The 19,005-nt window shown below is 37.3% G+C and overlaps 1 protein-coding gene across 7 annotated transcripts in view; it reads right to left on the reverse strand.

Moving 5' to 3' along the window:
- Positions 1-19,005, reverse strand: part of LOC145277684 (uncharacterized) — a 377,033-nt gene that overhangs the window by 9,699 nt on the left and 348,329 nt on the right. For all 7 annotated transcript variants that reach the window (XM_080129364.1, XM_080129369.1, XM_080129366.1 and 4 more), the window contains 4 exons: positions 13,859-14,079; positions 12,555-13,467; positions 9,599-9,693; positions 750-7,530 (listed from right to left, as the gene is read on the reverse strand). In XM_080129364.1, the coding sequence (XP_079985490.1) occupies positions 750-7,530; positions 9,599-9,693; positions 12,555-13,467; positions 13,859-14,079 (8,010 nt within the window). The remainder of the gene's footprint in view (positions 1-749; positions 7,531-9,598; positions 9,694-12,554; positions 13,468-13,858; positions 14,080-19,005) is intronic.

A 19,005-nucleotide genomic window follows, 5' to 3' on the forward strand; every position in this document is an offset into this window, starting at 1 on the left:
AAACAAAACCAATCCATATGTATATATATATATATATATATATTTTTATAGAGAAATGGATGCCACTTATTTTTTTTTTTTTTACCATTAATTTATGTTCTTGCAGTTTTGATTGAAATAAATGTATATATTAATGCCCTAGTACCTTTAACATACTTATGTGTGTCACAGTTTCCAGATTATAAATTATTCGATTGGGAGATCCTACTTATTAAAAAGGAGGATAGAAGGTGATAACATACTACGAGTATTAAATTACTATATAGAGACGCTAATTTAATCCTCATTTTTAATAAATAGGATCACCAAATCACTGAAAACAACGTAAAAAGAAAAAAATTTTTAAATAAAGAAAATGAGGTCACTTTTTGGCCGTTCATGAAACTAAAATCTTCTGGCTAGAATATCTGTTCTGTCTAAAGATGGTATACTGATATTGTGGGGTTTCCATTCATGGAAATATGTTACAAATTCCTATAAGAATATTGGTGACGCTACATTAACCAGATTACTTAGATACTTTTACAGTTTTAACAAAAAGGGCAACAATAATATTGTGGGGTCTCGATTCAACTGAATGTTCACAGAATGTCTAGCAGTAATGTATTATATATGAAAGATACCGTTATTAAATTTCTACAGGTCCCACGAGCCACTAGTAGTAAGTACCAGAAAAAAAAAAGTGTAAGTCACATAGTGGTGAGAAACATATACACACATACATTCATACACTTGAGAAACTCATTTACCTTTGATGCGCGGACACTCTTACATCGATTTCTGTAAGACCATCCCGGATTTTTTCAATTTCAGCTGAATAAAACTTTCTGAATCGTGACACTTCCTCCAACATACTCATAGCATCTTTTCCGAGTGAACCTTGAGACGATAAATCCTGGCTTTCCGATATTGTTTGATCTGAATTATCCTGGGATGACAGGTCTGTCATAGAAGAGGCCAGCGAGGACTTTGTATAGGTGAGTGTGTCGATGGGACAGTCAGCATCACGGTGTAAGTACCCCATTTCATCTGTCCAACTGACATCCCGATCTGTGGCGGCATCATCGGTCAACAGGTTTGGTATGGAGGAGTGTAACTGCAGCAATGCATCAGGGCTTAGTTCGGACCCAGTACCAACACTTACATCGTGCAAAGAGCTATTTGAAAGAGAGCGCGTCCTCTGACGGTTGTTATCCTGTTGCTCAGGTAACCGGAGATAGTCCATCGACAGATTGGAAAGTCTTGTGTTTGTGGCTGAGCAACTCTCAAAGACATCTTCCATTGTCGTACTATTTTTTGAGACGGCTGATGACGTTGGATCTTCATCATCTAAAGAATCGAGCAGAAGGTCTGTGTGTTCAATGCAATGATTGAGCTTTTTTTCAAGGTATTTTACTGTAAAGCTGACCGGTAAATATTTCAGATTGACCCTGTCTATAACTTCCAACTGTTCCTTTTCCCATTCTTTAAACTGCTTATGTAATGCCTGCCGTTTTTGTGATTTAGTCTTATGGCGAATCGTAGAATTTTTGGGGGTATCTGCAGCAGGTTTGCCATCAGAAGCAATCATTTGGGAATATTCTTCGTATATCTTTTGCACATAAGTAAGATCATTGTCCTTGCTTTGGTCAACACTACTGACACTGTTCAGGTTTCCTTCAGGACGCTCACTACCACAAAATTTGACCTCATTGACCAACTCTGGATATGACCTTGTTTCATTAGTCTCTGAGGGAACTTGTGTATGACTAGAATTATTGTCTAATAGCTTGGCAGCTTCCTCAAGAATTTTATGGGTCTTTGGATCGCGAATATGCCTGTTGGATGCAGCCATTTCTGACCTCTCTGTTTTGGGCAAAGATCTGGCTGACTTTTTCAACAATTGCAGATACTCATCGGTCAAGCCAGATTTCTTAAGAGAATTGTTAAAATCTTCATCCAAACCTGGCTGGTTGTCTCCACTTGGGAATGAACCAGCATCAACACCTGCTGACTTGGATCTGGGGTGTTGCTGTGTTCTTGGGGTACTAGCATAGTTATTAGTGGGACCATATTCCCGCGGAGAAACCAAATTGTCTCCATTTGGTCCATGAGATGTGAATCCCGGATGAGGTAAAGTTCTGCTTCCCTGGAACATAGGACTGTACAAATTGTGAGGTCTCGATTGATAACAAGTGCTACCATCCATTGTCATAGAACGGAACCGTGGCTTTGGTGTATGTGCATCAAACGTACCATTCTGAAATCGATCGGGTGCAGAGGCAGAAATGTCATGATTTTGTAGGTTGTGTGGTGTAGTTTGCTGTTCGAATGCATAGTTATCACCTCTAGCCATTCTCCAATCAGGATGAAAGCGGACATCTCGCGCTGTTGAGTCCAGATTATACTCAGAATAATTAATCAAGTCATTCCACGTCTTTTTCCCAGAGTTTGTACTCTGGTATTTCATGCTATGGTAATATTTGTCATAATTCCACGCAGGTAAGGGTGAAGTTTGGTTAAATTTGAACTGTCGGTTAAACCTGTCTGAGGCTTCATCAAAGCTATGTTGTGGTAGAGAATTCTGGTATGGACCTGTATTAGCGTCAGGTGGGGTAAGAATCTGACTAGCGTGTAAATGTGAAGCTTGATCTTGTGGACTCATTCGCGTCGGGGGTCTGAAACTAGGATACTGCCTTTGACTTGGACTCGGCATTTCATCTTTTGGCAAAGTTTGATGCTGCGGGATATAAGTAAAAGAATCGCACATATCTCCTTTCCAAAAATCTCCCATAGAAGAATTAGATTTCAAGGTCCCCGTTTCAGTTCCTACTGGCAAATGCATGTCCCGTCGATTTGGTAAGCTACCATGCATCTCCAGCGGTTGTGAATGATATGGGAAAGGGTAGGTGTTACTAGATCCAGGGTTTGGGGCGAAATGTGGGTGCATGTAATTTTGTCCATGTATTAAATCGTGGTTAATGGTCATGCCCGGGTGAAAACTGTTTGGGGGAATGTTGATATCTGGGGGTGGTCGAGGAGATGTATAAAAAGAATTACCAGGGTCAAACTGGTAACTAGCAGAATACTGAATGCTGCTTGCAGGGCTGGAATATGATGACCCACTCCGACCTGATAAGTGTGCCAAAGGAGTCTGCGGTAAAATTTCTGCCTGTCTCTGGCCAAGATCCGTCTGAGTGGTTACACTGCATTTCTGATTAGATTTTTCGCTTATACTATCTGGGCTCGATTTAGTTGTGCTTGGTTCGACAGTCAATTGCTTACTCAGGTTTTTTAGCAGATTTGTCGTCTCGACCATCAAGGCAGGCAACGTGTGAAACGTGCCTGCTGAGGCTTCAGCCATCAAATACGGGATATTAAATGGAAATGGAAGCATATTTGAAGCTACAGAATCTTTTAAGATATTATTATGCTTAGGGATTGTGGAATCAGAAGACGAGTTGGCAACGTCTTCTGTTTGTGTTGCACATTCTGTCTGCGAAGCTTGAATCCCGATGGAAATGTATTTCAACGATTCTTCATCAGGAATCAAATCGCTTGGCAACTCTGATGAAATACTCGGAGATTCACTCCGATAACTACTAGCAGAGGTCGGATAATCCCCAGGCAAATCTGTAATAGATTCCGACTTAGACGAATGGTACAGTTGAAGTCTATTCTTGTTTCTTGGTCGCCGGAAATGTTCAGGAGGTCCCTGAAAATCAGAAGTGTCAGTATCCGATTCAGACCGACATTCCCTACCATGTTCTTCAGGTGGATAAGTGGGCATATTAAAATACTCATATAACGTCTCATCACTTTCGGCTGTTGAAGTCCACTGCCTCTGGCCAGCAGCTTTGGAACGCCTGAGATTACGCAAGACTCTGTCCTCAATATTATTTGCTTCTAAATGCTCACCAGAAGAAGATTGTCTAGAACGAGTCAAACGCAATGGAAGCCTGGCTCGCCTCGACTTTGAACCAACGGCTGCATCGTCTGATGAAAAACCAATACCTTTTGACTTATCCCCTCTTACATCATAGACTTCCTTGTCTGGCGACGACTGACCATGACCTAAGTAGCATCCATCAAAGCTAGAAACCAAGGAAGAAATATCCGAGGGAAGATTCTGTTCTAAATTGTTAAACTCTTCTTGAGAAAGATTCAAGAGGCTCCCGTCATTCTTGCAGCGTACCATGTAGGGTGATGCTGAAGACGGAGAAGAACTGTCTTGGTAAGATGTTGGGTCATGTTTGGAATCCCCCTCTTGAAATTGGTAGTCATCATTGCTGCCTTTATCTTTCGTATCGGCTGTATATCTTTTCCTTGCTAATCTACCTGGAACAGAGCGATAAGTATGCTGATGAGGAAAACTGTTACTGGGCTCATCTGATTCCAAAACCTCACTCTGCCGGTCATTCAGACACATATCAAGATGATCAGGATAATCCAAAATGTCATTTCCTAAATTCTTCACGGAAGATACGGATTTATCCTTTTCGATTATCCACTGGTTCAGGTCATCCATTGAAAGACTACGATTAGAAGAAAACGGTTTTAACTTTAAGAGAGATTCCACGTACTCGTGTGAAGATTTGAACCCATGACATGATTTCAAAGACAACTGGGCACATGATGATGGCATATTCTTCTGGGATCCTGTAGGCACATGATAGACCCCTCTACAATCATTTGTGTCACTGATCTTACTGAAGCAAGAATAATTGACATGCTGCATGCTAAACCAACATGGTAGATGACTCGGCTGTGGAGACATATTTGAGGAGTCGATATCGGTCAGGTCAGAGCTGATCGCTGAATCACTCAGACATCGGGTTAATACTTTTGACTGTTTCTGCGTTCGTTGTTGAGTAAAACATAATCCGAAGTTGTGGTTAACAAGCTCTGTTGGTAAGTTGAATCGTTTATGTGATAGTTCATCATTATTTATGTTTGTTTCGTGTGGATAGTCTTTACTTGACGACTTGGGAACTCGGGATGAAGCGCCGTTTGTGGTTTTATATTGTTTATCATCTTTACTTCTGGGGTTACCTGAAACACTGCACACCTGCTGAGTGGTAAACTCGGGACCACCAAGAGATAAGGGTAAAGTTTGAGGTCTTTGGATATTTTTGCGAGCTGGCAAATTCTTACACACGTCTGGCACCAAGTTTTGATCTTGATTTAGGTTTGAAAAATCGTCTGCATCACTTTCAGATTTTGGTGTGTCCTCTTGCTTGCTGCATGGCTTGCATGGTAACGACCGAAGCAGGGTGGTAGTCTCTTTTTCATGCCATGCATCACGCTTTTGGGGACTCTCAGTACTTGGAATGTTTGCCGCCAATGTTCCCTCTAATCCCGAATCTGGAATGTCATCAGGTTGCTGACATTGCCCTGGTGGTGATGATGATGATGATAATGATGACACTAATGATGATGATACGGATGAGAGCGATTGCGATGATAATGATGATTTAGTACGTGGTTGAGAAGCACTGGAGTTGGTCATTCTGTTGCCGTTATTATCCCCAGCAATTTTTTGGACATCAGCCATACAGGTACTATCCTCTTTCATACCACAGTTATCTTTTTGGGATTGAACTGGACCCTTTATGGTAGATGAATTGTTTTGAGGTTTGCTTCCTAAACTTTTTTCCAGACCATTCACAGGATTATTTTTTGCGTAATGTTTTCTTATCGTCGATACCGTGTAGTCGGTTGCTTCAACGTTGTAGAAAACATTTGTCTCCTCTTGGTTGACTTTTACAATATAAGTAAATGGTGAAACTTTCTTTTCTTCGGCCATATTGCAATTCTCGCTATGCTTTTTCATAGCACTTCCGTTATTAGTCAGAGCTGAAACATTTTTCCCGTGACCATCTTCAGAAGATGACACACCATTTATATTACCGTTTGTGAGTCGCAGAATGTCAGGACGAGCATATGAATGCTGACCAACTCGTGATATCTTCTGTGGATCACCTTTGGAGACCATGTTGCCAGTCTGGCTAACAGTGATATTGCTTGATAATTCAGCCTGTTTTTCAAGTCCTTGCTTTCCCATCCTCCTCATCTGCGAGCTTTCAGACAAATTCGTGCCAGTAATTTTTCTGATCTCAGAATCAGAACTCTCACTTGTCTCCGTCAAATTCTCACTGGTGTAATTCTTAGATATGGATTTTGGAGCAATCTGACCCGGCTTTGTCGAGCGATAAGTATCTCGAGTAACCACAGAGAATTCTTTCTTGTTTTCAATTGAATCTGGAATTTCATAGAAACATCCAGAACTGGATTTATCTCTGCCACTGCAAAGATGGTCTTTCGGTGTGGATGTTCGTTTACCGCCTTTGATAGAATCCTCCAGAAAATTAACCACACCTTGTTGATTCAATATCTGTTGAGAACCACTCAAATCTGAACTATTACAAGAGGTTTCAGTCTCACAATACCGATTTAATGGTGCATTTGGTTCAGATTTAAAAAATTTTTGACTGGGAATTTGGTTAGCTGATTTTCCATTCACCATCAGGCTTTTCTTAGCATCTTTCTGCAAAGGTTTCTGACCAGACACAACTTGTCTTTGATTTGAGACACTCTGATTCAGCTTGGAAGGATTATCACATGCCTGATTTTTTGTCCCATGCCTTTGATCCAATTTCGCAGCTGAAGGTTTTGAGTCATTATGAGAAAGAGGAGCGGATTTATTTGTCTTATCTTTAAGAACTTTCTGGTTGCTATCGGAAGCAGGCGAAGAACAGTGTCCGGGATTTGAATCTTGGATTTTAGAATGTGGGCAACTAATTTCGGAAGTTTCTATCCTTGGCGTTGTTGCCTTTGGTTTAGAATTCACCTGCAACTGTTCAAAATTCTGGCCATTCCTTTGAGAATTTTGATCTCCATCTGAGTTTTTCGCAAGTTCAGCTTGCTTACATGTCACGCCAGAAGGCATGCGTTCTTTAATAGCACTCGGATTTGGTGGATCAGTACCGGATTTTTTGGCCAACTGTTTTTGGTCAAGATTTGATTTGGTTTGATTATTGACCAATGAAGAACTTGACAAATTCTTAGAATCATACTGAGCGTTCGTAGTTCTGCTGGGAGTCAACTCAGCTTGTCTTGGCTTTCCATCTACTCTATCTTTATTTTGCCCTTCGTGGGCTTTAGCCAAGTTGTGACATTGTGCATTTTGCGAAGACATAACAGGATTGTTATTACTTGATATAACTTTTGACGATTTCTTAGAATTTGAATCAGTTTCTAATCTGGATTGTGGACTTGAATCTGGAACAATTTTCTTTATATCAGTCATGTTGGAATTACTCTGGGAAGAATTTATGTTCTGCGGGCCATTATTCTGAATCTGGCATTTATTATTAACATGCCCCATCATAGAACTTATGTTTTTGCTAGGTGGTTCTGTTTTGGTCTTATTATACTGAATAATTTCAGGGTCGACATCTTTATTTTTAGAAGATGCCAGATTGGATTTGGAAGAATTTTGCTCTTTCAGCTTCCTTACTGGTGATGGAGAATGTTTAGCAACAGGAATGCCTGAAATGCAGAATAAAATTTTTTTAACTCAAGATTTACAAGAACTAAAAACATATCAAATAAATCAGAGGTACTCAATGTCTGGACTAAAAATCAACCAATAAGATTTACAAAGTCGATGTTTAAAAAAAATAATTTAGATGCTTATTTAGAATTGCACTTATTTACAAGTCAAAAATACTGATTAATCTTTGTGATGTGCGTACTCTTCAAAAAACGAAGATGCCATATTCCAAAAATCGCGTAAATTGATCAATCGATCTTTCATTGTGTCTTTTTAACTAAGAAAAATAAAAATTTGATTTTTAGCGATTAAAAAGTTTTATTTTGAATAACCGAACTGAGTTGTCGCTTTGAATTTTAAAACAAAATGGCGGATCCCAGACCATGTCTTGCTTTTTTTCATAAAATCTGATTTTCTTAGTTAAAAAAAATTGATCGATTTACGTGATTTTCGGAATATGGCATCCTGGTTCTGTGACAAGTATGTACATAAAGATTGATTTGTCTGTATTTTTGTTTTCTCATTAAATGTGCTATGAATTAGTCATTATGAATTCTGTATTTTTAAAATAAGAAAAGTACTTTTTAAGTCTATTTCTTATAATTTAATCTTGGTTCAAAACGATCCACATTGGTATGTCAATTTCTGCCGCTACTCTCTGTCAAGATGGCTGCTGTCGTATGTCATCTCATGAAGATGAAATAACTTATCTCAGAGTTAAAACAGAGCAGGCAACTCTGCCTTTACAGAAAAGAGTTAGTTCCCTTTTACGATGTTATCGTCCGAGCAAAGTGTAAGTACATAAATTTATTTCATGAAAATGTTTCTAAAAAGATAGATTTTCTTTTTTTAAATAGTAAGGAAGTCAAAGCAAAAATTAAATTAAAATTTAGAATTAAAATTTAATTTAATTTTAGGTTGTTTAAATTTTATTCTATATGGCTTATTTACTTCAATTTTGATACTGATATTATGGACAGACGTAGCAACTTTTTATCACTTTTGTAATAATAAATAAATAAATAAATAAATAAATAAAGTAAGACACCTCCTTTCCTAGTCTGTGGGAGACCTTTGAGCAAGATCGAGAACCCACTTAGCTTCCCGATCAGTTTAACGTGACGTCATGGAAAGCAGGTGACTGATGGATTACGGAAGCAAACAGAAATAATTCTGTTCATGGTTTCGTATTTCGTTGTACTGAGCAGAAGATACCTCTGGGTATAATAGTTAGAACAATCATCCAGTATGGGCACTGCTCGGATGGAAAGAAACTGCAAGCTACTGTCTGTACAACTGCAAAGAAGCTATGGCAATATATCAAACTATTTAAGAAACAGTGTGAATAGGGTTCTAAGTCAGAACACCTCACTTGGTAAGAATTACCATGATAGACAGGTGTCAGCTGATCGACATCAAACTACTCTCCGACAACCAGCAAAGAATAATAGGAAAGATCATTGGTAGAAGAAGCAGAGGACAACAGCTAGAAACATATGTTGACGGTCTGAACAACCGGGCAACATAAAAAATAATGAGCAACAATGAATTCATGAATGCCTCGAGATAGATATATATATAATTATTGTACCAGGTAGGACATCAAGTGAATGAATAATAAATATTTGACAAATTTCTCATTTTTCTAGCGACTACCCTGTATATTTTCAAAATATTTACTAATCCTGATAGATATGCATCCAAATTCTGTTTACTCTTTATTAGTTCGAAATGTTAGAAAATGGAGGGAAAATTTAAAGGCAAGAAAAAAAAAAAAAAAAAAGAGGCCGAAGGAAAATAAATTGCAAAAATAATTCAAAGAAAGGCATATCAATCTTAATTCTACTTCATTAACAAATATTTTATTTACTTGCCTCTACTCCAAAACGTACTCCCTCTATTCCCCTTCTCCCAACATTTCGTGTTTCATTCGTCTTTCATTGTTATTAGTTACACCATTTTCAATAGTGATCAGCTGGACATAGTCACTTATATGCCTCTCATCAGAATAGATATTGATAAAATTTGTTGATATAAACATGCTTAAAAAAAATGTGTCTTTACCCGACTGTCGGCAAGGAGAAGCAGACTTTTGAGTTCTTTTTGTTTCTAAATGCCTTGAACCTGGATTGGAAGGATTTGGACCACTTGAAACAACACTGCCAAAAATAGAATTAAAATAAAAACTTATGCACCGTTTTGAAAACAATCTAAAAAAATAAAAAAAATTTTAGATTAAAAAAGCATCAAAAGGAAAAGAACTCAATAATTCAACCTTATGAGATTTGTTGTAATGCCTATGAATTTCCATTAATCACTTCAAAATGATTTTCTTGATAAAATACAATCAATTTACGTAATTTTTTTATTTAATATATTTTTGTTTCCTCATGAGTATATACATCATTTTTCATTATTTTTATCTTATAGGGGAGGAGGTTCTGGACAAGAACTGATGCTTAATATAGATATCAGTTTTCTTTTGAAAGTTCATGATATTAATACTTTTGCAATATTAAAAATGAACAGCAAAGTTCTGTTTTAAGGTACCTTTATCTGATATGGCTAAGTTTTTATTTTATATAAGGACATGCCTTAACAAAAGTAAAATGTGGGTATAGGTCAGTCATCTTTCTTGAATTCCACATCTGTCATGTATGACGGATGTGGAATTCAGTCAAAATGGCATCAACTCATTTTCTTCAGGTTTGTTGTTGTACATGTTCCAAGATTGAAATTTTGTTTAAAATATTAGATTGTAATGAATGTTCTGTTTTTTGTTTTTTTTTCTTTTAATTAAATCTAGTTAAGATTTAAACGTATCGAACTTCTCAATTTTATTATTGTATTTTCTTACAGATCTCATTTTTTTCTTATTTTAACTGAAGTTGTTATTGTGTTTTCTTTGAATAATTTCGGTTATTGTTCTCATAATGTTTCTGATTTTTTTTTTTAGATGAGGATTGGTTATTTGTATTATTTGGATTCTTTGGACTACTGTTCTCATCTCGAGTATCATTTTCACCTATGATTGAGGTGATTCTATTTACCAGGAATCAGCTCAATGGATGACATGCTGAACCTCAAGTGCTGACAATGGACCTTAATTAAAATAACATTTAAGATGAGAACAGGAGTCCGAAGAATCCAAATAATATGAATAACCAATCCTCATCTAAAAAAAAATCAGAAACGTAATGACAATAGCCGAAATACTGTTCTCATCTTAATTGTTATTCTGCACAACATCTTTTTGTAGAAGTTGGGAATCTGCAGAGAAATTCAAACGGAACCCTTTATTTAATCTGCAGAGATAGCATGCTCGCATTTCATCATCCATGACTGGGTAGAAGTTTTAATTCACAATTGTGTTCTTAGTATCATCTGCACAGAGGATTGAACCTTCAACCTCCAGAAGAGTGTCCCTTAAAACTGAATTTTATTTAGTACCTAATCAGTTACATCACTAAACTGACATTCTAATTTTATTTATTTTTTTTTTTTTTTAATTCAATTTCCACCCCAAACAAGGCACAGTGCAACTTTAAAGCAGGGGGCTACTATCAGGGACTTAATTACACTTGAACTTCTGCATATCAGTACAGTTGGGAAAGCAGAATCCCGGAAGGGAGTTCCAAAAACCTGCAGTTCTAAGGAACAAACTATTGGAGTAAAAGGCTTTCTTGCACCTAGGGATCTCTACTGTAAAGGGATGAGACTTACTAGCTTGTCGGGGGTAGTTACGTCGGGGAGGTACAAGTGTTTGCAGTTCGTCAGAGCATTCACCATTAAAGTATTTGTAGAACAGGCAGAGGGATGCAACATCTCGTCGATGGGACAGAGGCTGAAGCCTAGATGACAGTTCAGGACCTATCAGGTTGGCGACTCTCTTTTGAACCCTGTCCAGGAGTGAGAGACAAGCAGAAGATGCACCAGCCCAGATGTGATGACAGTACTCCATACATGGGCGAATGGTGGCCTTATAGAGGTACAGGATACTGTCAGGCATAAGTAGTTTTCTAGCACGGTAGAGGGAGCCAACCTTCCTTGCAGCAGCCTTGGCAATGCTCTCAATGTATCTATTCCAGTTCATATTCCCTGTAAACGTTAGGCCGAAGAGTTTAAAAGAAGTACTTTCAGGCAATGTGTTCTTGGCCATTGCTATTGGTGGTAGAGAAGGTTTCTTGTAGTTATTGAAGGAAACAAGCTTAGTCTTAGCAGCATTGAATGTGACCATCCATTTTTGTCCCCCATTCCACTACAGATTGGAGGTCATCCTCTAGTGTTTCTGCCATTTCCTTGGATATGTGTTCATTTGTTTTCCCCTCATATCTGTTATAGAGAGTGGTGTCATCGGCAAATATACCTATCTCTGAAACAATTTTATCAGGGAGGTCATTTATGAATATCAGGAATAATAGAGGTCCAAGGATAGACCCCTGAGGTACTCCCGCAATTTGTTTAATCTGTAATCAATTTCACATCATTTTCCAAAATGATGAGTTCCTCTTTTTATCATCCATACAGGTGAGTGAGGGGGGAAGAATCTTTTTTTTTTTTTTTTTTTTTTTTTTTTTTAGGCAATTATGTAGTTTTAAGAGGGTGTGTCACTAGTAAATTAAAATTGCAAATATAAATATCTTTTCTATTTTAAACACATTTGAAAAGTCCATGGATTATTAATTTGGTACTTGCGCACTTTTGCCACCATGCTGAAATAATAACGTTATTTTGAAAGCCATTCTTAACATGGGAAGGGGAGGGTGTTTTGTAACTATTCTGTGGTTCCACCAAACAATTAAAAAAAAAAAAAAAAGACAAAAATATTGTGAAGCTTGAATTTAACCTGGAAAAACTATTTAAAAATAGCGCTGTGGCCAAAGTGCACAAGCACCAATGATTTTTATTATAATTTCTTGTTTGACTTTTGATGGATTAATAAATATTTTAATTTATTCAATTTTTGTTTCATCAATTTTTTTTTTTACATATATATTTCAAACACACACACAAAACTTACCTTGCAGCTTCTGTATCTGGTTCAACATCTTCCATTCTGTCTAAGGAATCTTGTGAATAGTTACTCATCTGGTCTTCTGCCAACATCATGTTGTCACACTCATCTTCACCAACCAGCACCAGAGAAAGTTCCTGGCCAGATTTTTTAGAACCACCCTTCTCAACAGATTCAGAATTTCTATTCATACATTTCAAAGGACCATTTTCAGGTGCCAAAGCAGATGATCCACATTTGGAACTTGCATCTCCATCTTTCTTACTTCCTACATCTTTGATTGATTCTGAACGAATAGATGACTTGCGGGGACTCTCAGATACAGCCGGGCTGTAATCATGTGGTTCCTCGACAAGACTTTCAGACATAAGAGAAGTTGTTGACATTGTGATCCGATTTGATAACGATGGTAGATCACCATCACTGCCTCGTCTAAAACGATCTCCTTTCAAATCTTTGATCTCCATGAAGGATGGCGACCGCTGAGCCTCATAACACACGGTCTCTTCACTGCAGGATCCACGTAATGGGGCCGGCTTATCCTGTGCGACTTTCCGCAAATCCTTCTTTTCATCGAGGCACATCTGCAAGTCTTCTTTCTGTTTTTTAAGATTCTTAATCTCCTCACACATGGCCGATATTTCCTGTTTCTTTTGCTCCTTCAGCCTCTCGTGCTCTTTTTTGAACAGCATAACTTTTTTCTCATGTTCCCCAACCTCAAGTTTTGCTTTGTGGCATAACTTCTGCATCTCATGCACCTTCAACTCCAATGATTTCTTGGCTTCATGCAAGGCTGACTTCCGGATTAATTCTTCTTCCAGCTGCTTCTTTATCTTTTCCAAATCTGAAATGCTCGACTGAGCTGGTGATTGCATCTTTTCCTTTGATTCACAAAGTTCTTTGTCCATGGTTTTCTTGACTGAAAAAAAATAAAAATAAAAAAATAAAAAATAATGAGATATATATATATATATATATATATGTGTGTGTGTGTGTGTGTGTGTGTGTACACTATGACATGGAGGTGCATGATCAATGGAAAAAAAAAACACTGAAAAGGAAAAAAGAGAAGAGGAAAAAGGGGGAAGGAAAAAGAAAGGGAAAAGAAAGGGAAAGAAAAGGGGAAGGGAAAGAAAAAAGAAAGAGAAAAAGAGGAAATAGAAAGAAATAAAAAAAGAGAATTGGAAAAAAGAAAAGAAAAAGAAACAAGGAAAAAGAATAAAAAAAGGGATAAGAAAAAAGGAAAAATGGCAAATAATGAAAACAAAAAAAAAGAAAAATGAAAAAAAAAAAAAAAGTCTTCTACTCACAGAGAGCAGTTTCCTTGTCCATCCTAGCTTTAGCTTTAGCAATTTCCTTTTCTGCGATTAGACGTTTCTGATTGGCATTGGCCAGCATATCAGAGAGTTGCCTTCTTAATTCTTCCTCGTCTTGTTTGTGCTTCTCTTGCATCTGCCACATTTGCTCCTCTTGTCTCGCATACACACTGTTCATCTTCTGCAACTGATCCGTTACGAGCTGAAGTTCTTGCCTAGAAACAGTAAAATAAGAATAGAATTATGTCACACATTGTCCACCTCAAACTGTTCAACATTTTTTTTTATTTATTTCATTTTCAATTTACCACCTGATTTTACACAAGTTGTTCAGAATTGTATACAATAAATGATCCACACAAAAAATGTCTGTCACATTTAAATGATCCACACAAAAAATGTCTGTCACATTTAACAATATAAAAAAAAATGAGCATGGCAAATCTATGGTTGCATTAATGATAGCTTGTAATGTTTACAAACTATCCTTTGAGTCACTTTGTAAGATGGAAGAAATACAAATACTAGAAAGAGATGTAATAATAGATCCATCAACATTTGAAAAAAAAAAAAGATTAACATGTTTCGGCAAGTTTCCTGGCTACCAATATAAAGTTCTTTTTTTTTTTTTTTTTTTTTTTTACATAGTGATCACCACTTATCAAGGCCCGGAAGCCACTCAGGGATAAGGGTTATTGCAAGTACATTAGGTTAGTGAGGAGATTTGCTGAAGTGTTTACTTAAGGGGGCGGTTCATTAGGAATTTGTTAACATTGTACTTGAAGACATCCAAGTTGTAGTCCGGAGGGAAGCAGGCAGACGGAACAGAGTTCCACAGGCGTGCAGTTCTAAGAAAGAAGCTTTGTTCATGGAATCCGCGTTTTGATTTAGGCACAGATATAGAGTGGGGGAAATTTTTCACAGTGGATTCAGCTAGACGGGTGTTTTTCGTGAAAGATTGGCGAGGGGGGACCAGAGATTGGAGTTCATACGAGCATCTGCCATGGAAATAACTGATCATGCTGTTGCTGATGTTGAGATTGTTTTTTGTGTCAAGTCTTTAACTGATCGTTCCTTCCATTGGAAGCCGTTTAATTACAGGAAGGTTGATTGGGATGGGCTTTGCAGCTTTCTTTGTGACATTCCATGAGGTTCTATTTTTGATATGTTTCCGAATGCTGCTGCTAAGGAGGTTACTGACTGATTTTTTTTGGGGGGGGGAATTGACACCTTCATTCCTCATCGTTAGTTTCAAACCAAATCTCATTCTCCTCCCTGGTTTTCATCTGTGCTTCTGCCATTGCCCATCGTAATCATTTCTTTAATCAAGGTATTTCTAGGCAGTCCTATAGAAGAGCGAGCAATCTCTGAAACCATGTCTAGTTATTCTCTAAGGATTTCTATCTCACCCAAGGTTGCCTCTCCTGACTTTTGAAGAATCTAGAATAGTATTATAAAGAGTGATAAAAGTCTGCTATTCCTCCTCTTTTTAATGATCTTCAGGTCATTTTATCTTCAAACGATAAGGCTGCTCTTTTTGCTCATATTTTTGTTGACAAGTCTTTTTTTGATGATTCTGATATGTTTTTTCTGGATTTTCCTTCGAAAACTGATCAGTGGGGCTATGACAACAGAATATTCTTATTGTTTTGACTCTCGAGTATATATCCAACACAGTTAATCAACTGAGACCCACATCACCCTTTATAAAAAGATATCAACGGATACACACTAGAGAGTCAAAACAATGAAAAGAATATGCTGTTGTCCTAGCCCTACTGATCAATTTCTTGATTCTGTAATTATCACTGATTTGATTCCTGTTGTTCTCAACCTGAACTTTCTATCCTCTCGAAATAATTCAATCTCTGTGCATCTCAGTTTGGTTTTCTTTCTTGTTGAAAGGAGTCCTCTTCCTTCTCTACCTTTTAAAATGCTGGTGATTGATCTGACCCAACTAAATATCATTCTGTTAGTCTTCTCTCTATTATTAGCAAAGTTTTTTAGATGTTAGTCAATGACAAGCTTGTTTATTTTTCAGGAAAGTCTGGGCCTCTTTAGTAATGTTCAGTATGGCTTGCATAGTTTTCATTTCAACTCTCATAACTGAATGGATTTGTCGGTTTATGAATAATTCTGAAGAGAGTAGAGTCATTACGCTCAACGTTTTTAAAGCATTCAACAAAGTGTGGCATTCTGGTCTTCTACATAAACTTTGAGGTTATGGTATTGATGGTAAAGTTCTTGGCATTATTAAATCTTTTTTTTTTTTTCTGATCAATGCTTGTGAGTAACTCTGAATGGTGTACCTTCATTTTTTTTCCTATCAATGCTAGTGTTCTTCATAGCTCTATTCAAAGTCTAACTCTGTTTCTTCTCTACATAATGACCTTCCAGAGAATATTATTAAGAAAGTTAACATTTATGCTGATGAAACCACCCTTAATTCTAATTTGGTATTGCTTCTCGCCCATCTTCCTCATATCAGTCGAAATATGCAGTTGATCTAGAAGTTGATCTTGGTTTAGTTATGGATTGGAGTAAGAAATGAAGTGTTTCGTCTAATAATAATTAACACTCAGCTATTGTCTTTCAATCGCAGGCATATATCTTTTCTTCGAGATTCTTATGGATAGCGCTTCTTTCAAAGAAATCTATTCAAAACTTCTGGGTCTTTCATTCTCTACAAATCTTTCTTGTAGTCCATATATTAAATCCATTGTTCTTTCTGTTTCTCATAAAATTGGTTCTCTTGATCGTAAAACTTTTTCACATTCCCTGTCGCAATATTTGGGCTGGTGAATCTGTCCCATTTGAAAGTTCTTGATAAATTGTAGAAATGTATTTGTAATTTGATTGACCCCAACTTTTCTTCTTCACTGCAACCCTGATGGTATTCCAATTATAGTACTCAAAAAACTTCAACCTGAACTAGCGCCCATACTTACAAAACTGTTTAAACGTTGTCTTAAGGAGAATAGTTTCCCATCTCCCTGGAAAATCTCATCAGTATGCCCTGTATTTAAGAATTCAGGTGATCGCTCATCCCCCTCTCAGTACAGGCCAATAAGTCTCCTGTGCGTCATGAGTAAGTTGCTAGAATCTGTGTTAAATACAGAAGTAATCAAACATCTCAACAAAAATAACCTTCTTAGTGACACTCAATATGGTTTCCGTTCTGCTAGATCTACAGCAGATGTCCTTACAGTTATATCGCATAGGATTAGCAAATCTCTCGACGGTGGCAATCTTTCTAGGGCAATTGCTGTTGACATATCTAAAGCCTTTGATAGGGTATGGCATAAAGGTTTACTTCATAAGATCGCTAGCTATGGTATAGCTGGAAAAGTCTTCTCAATTATTAAATCATTTCTTTCTGATAGGTTCATAAGAGTAGTAGTTGAGGGGCAAAAATCAGAAGCTCACAGTATTAATGCCGGTGTCCCTCAGGGATCCATCCTGGGCCCAACTCTTTTCCTGATCTACATTAATGATCTTCCAAATCATATCCTTACATCATTTGTAGACATTTATGCTGACGACACTACCATTTATGGTACCACATCTAAGACAGTAAACGAGCAAGTACTCTCCAATTCTCTCTCCTCTGATCTTGAGCATGTAGTACAATGGGGAAAGGAGTGGCTGGTTACTTTTAATGCATCTAAAACCAAGCTTCTCTCTTTACATCATCAACATTTTAATCCACATTTGTCATCAATTGAAATGAATAGCTCTCGTCTTCAGGAGGCCTCAAGTTTTGACAAGCTTCTGGGCTTGACCATTACTCCTGATCTTAAATGGAACACGTATATCAAATCTGTTGCCAAGGCCGCTGGAAAAATGGTGGGATCTTTCTATCGATCCAGTAAATATCTCACTGCTGATGCTATTCTCTATCTATATAAGAGCCAGGTACGTCCAAGGATGGAATACTGTTGCCACATCTGGGCAGGAGCTGCTAGAAAGGACTTGTCCTGCCTTGATAGAGTTCAAAATAGACTTCGTAGCCTCGTAGGAGATGTCCTTTTCTCCTCCTTACAACCTCTATCTCACAGAAGAGATGTTGCGAGTTTGTCTCTGATGTATCGTTATTTTCATGGAAAGTGTTCAACTGAGCTTCAATCTATGGTCCCCCCTCGCCAAACTTTCACAAGAAACACTCGTCTAGCTGTAAACACTATCAATAATTTCCCCCACTCTTTATCTGTGCCTAAACCTAAACATAGATTCCATGAACAAAGCTTCTTTCTTAGAACTGCACGCCTGTGGAATTGTCTTCCGTTTTCCTGCTTTCCGGCTGACTACAATATGGTTGTGTTCAAGTCTAAGGTAAATAAGTTCTTGATGAGCCGTTCCATATAAGTTATTAAATTTACCAAATTTTCATTACTAATGATTACTATATTGACCAACTTCTACTGTACACTCTTTAACCCTTATCCTTGAGTGGCCTCTGGGCCTTGATAATGTGGTGATGCCTTTGTAAAAAAAAAAAAAAAAAAAAAAAAAAAAAAAAAAACCTCTCTCTCACAGACATGTTGCTAGTCTCAGACCTTTCTATAAATACTATTACAGCATGTGTTCTTGAGAATTCTCTGATCTATTTCCTGCTTCCTTTTTTCCAGCTCGTTTAACTCATTGATCTAGTGATCTCCATCAATTCACTGTTTTAATAATTCATTGCAATACAGCATCCTATTCCAGTAGCTTCTTTCCAAGAACTGTAAGATTGTGGAACTCTCTTCCTGCTTACTGTTTTCCTTCTATTTACAATCTTGGTCTTTTCAAGACTAAGATTAATAGGCATCGCCTGTTTTTACGATAATCATCTTTTGTGCTTGTTCCATTAAAAAATATGCAAACAAACCATATCAGTTTGAAAAGTATAGAATGAATAGACCGTGGTGACCATCAGTTCCATAAATTTGTCAGATCAACATATACGCTTTGCCACCATTGTGAAGCACTCCTCCATTATAAATATAGCAACTAATATAATATTTATGTGTATTAGATCAGTCAGAAAATGTCTGAGTGTGTGTGTGTTAGATCAGTTAGAGTGCATCTGTGTGTCAGATAATTAGTGTGTCTGTGAGTGTTAGATGCTTCAAACAAAATTTATAACTTCTCCCACAAGT

This window comes from Euprymna scolopes, chromosome 6 (genome assembly GCF_053919585.1).
Source record: "Euprymna scolopes isolate OS-2025 chromosome 6, ASM5391958v1, whole genome shotgun sequence".
Classification (NCBI taxonomy): domain Eukaryota; kingdom Metazoa; phylum Mollusca; class Cephalopoda; order Sepiida; family Sepiolidae; genus Euprymna; species Euprymna scolopes.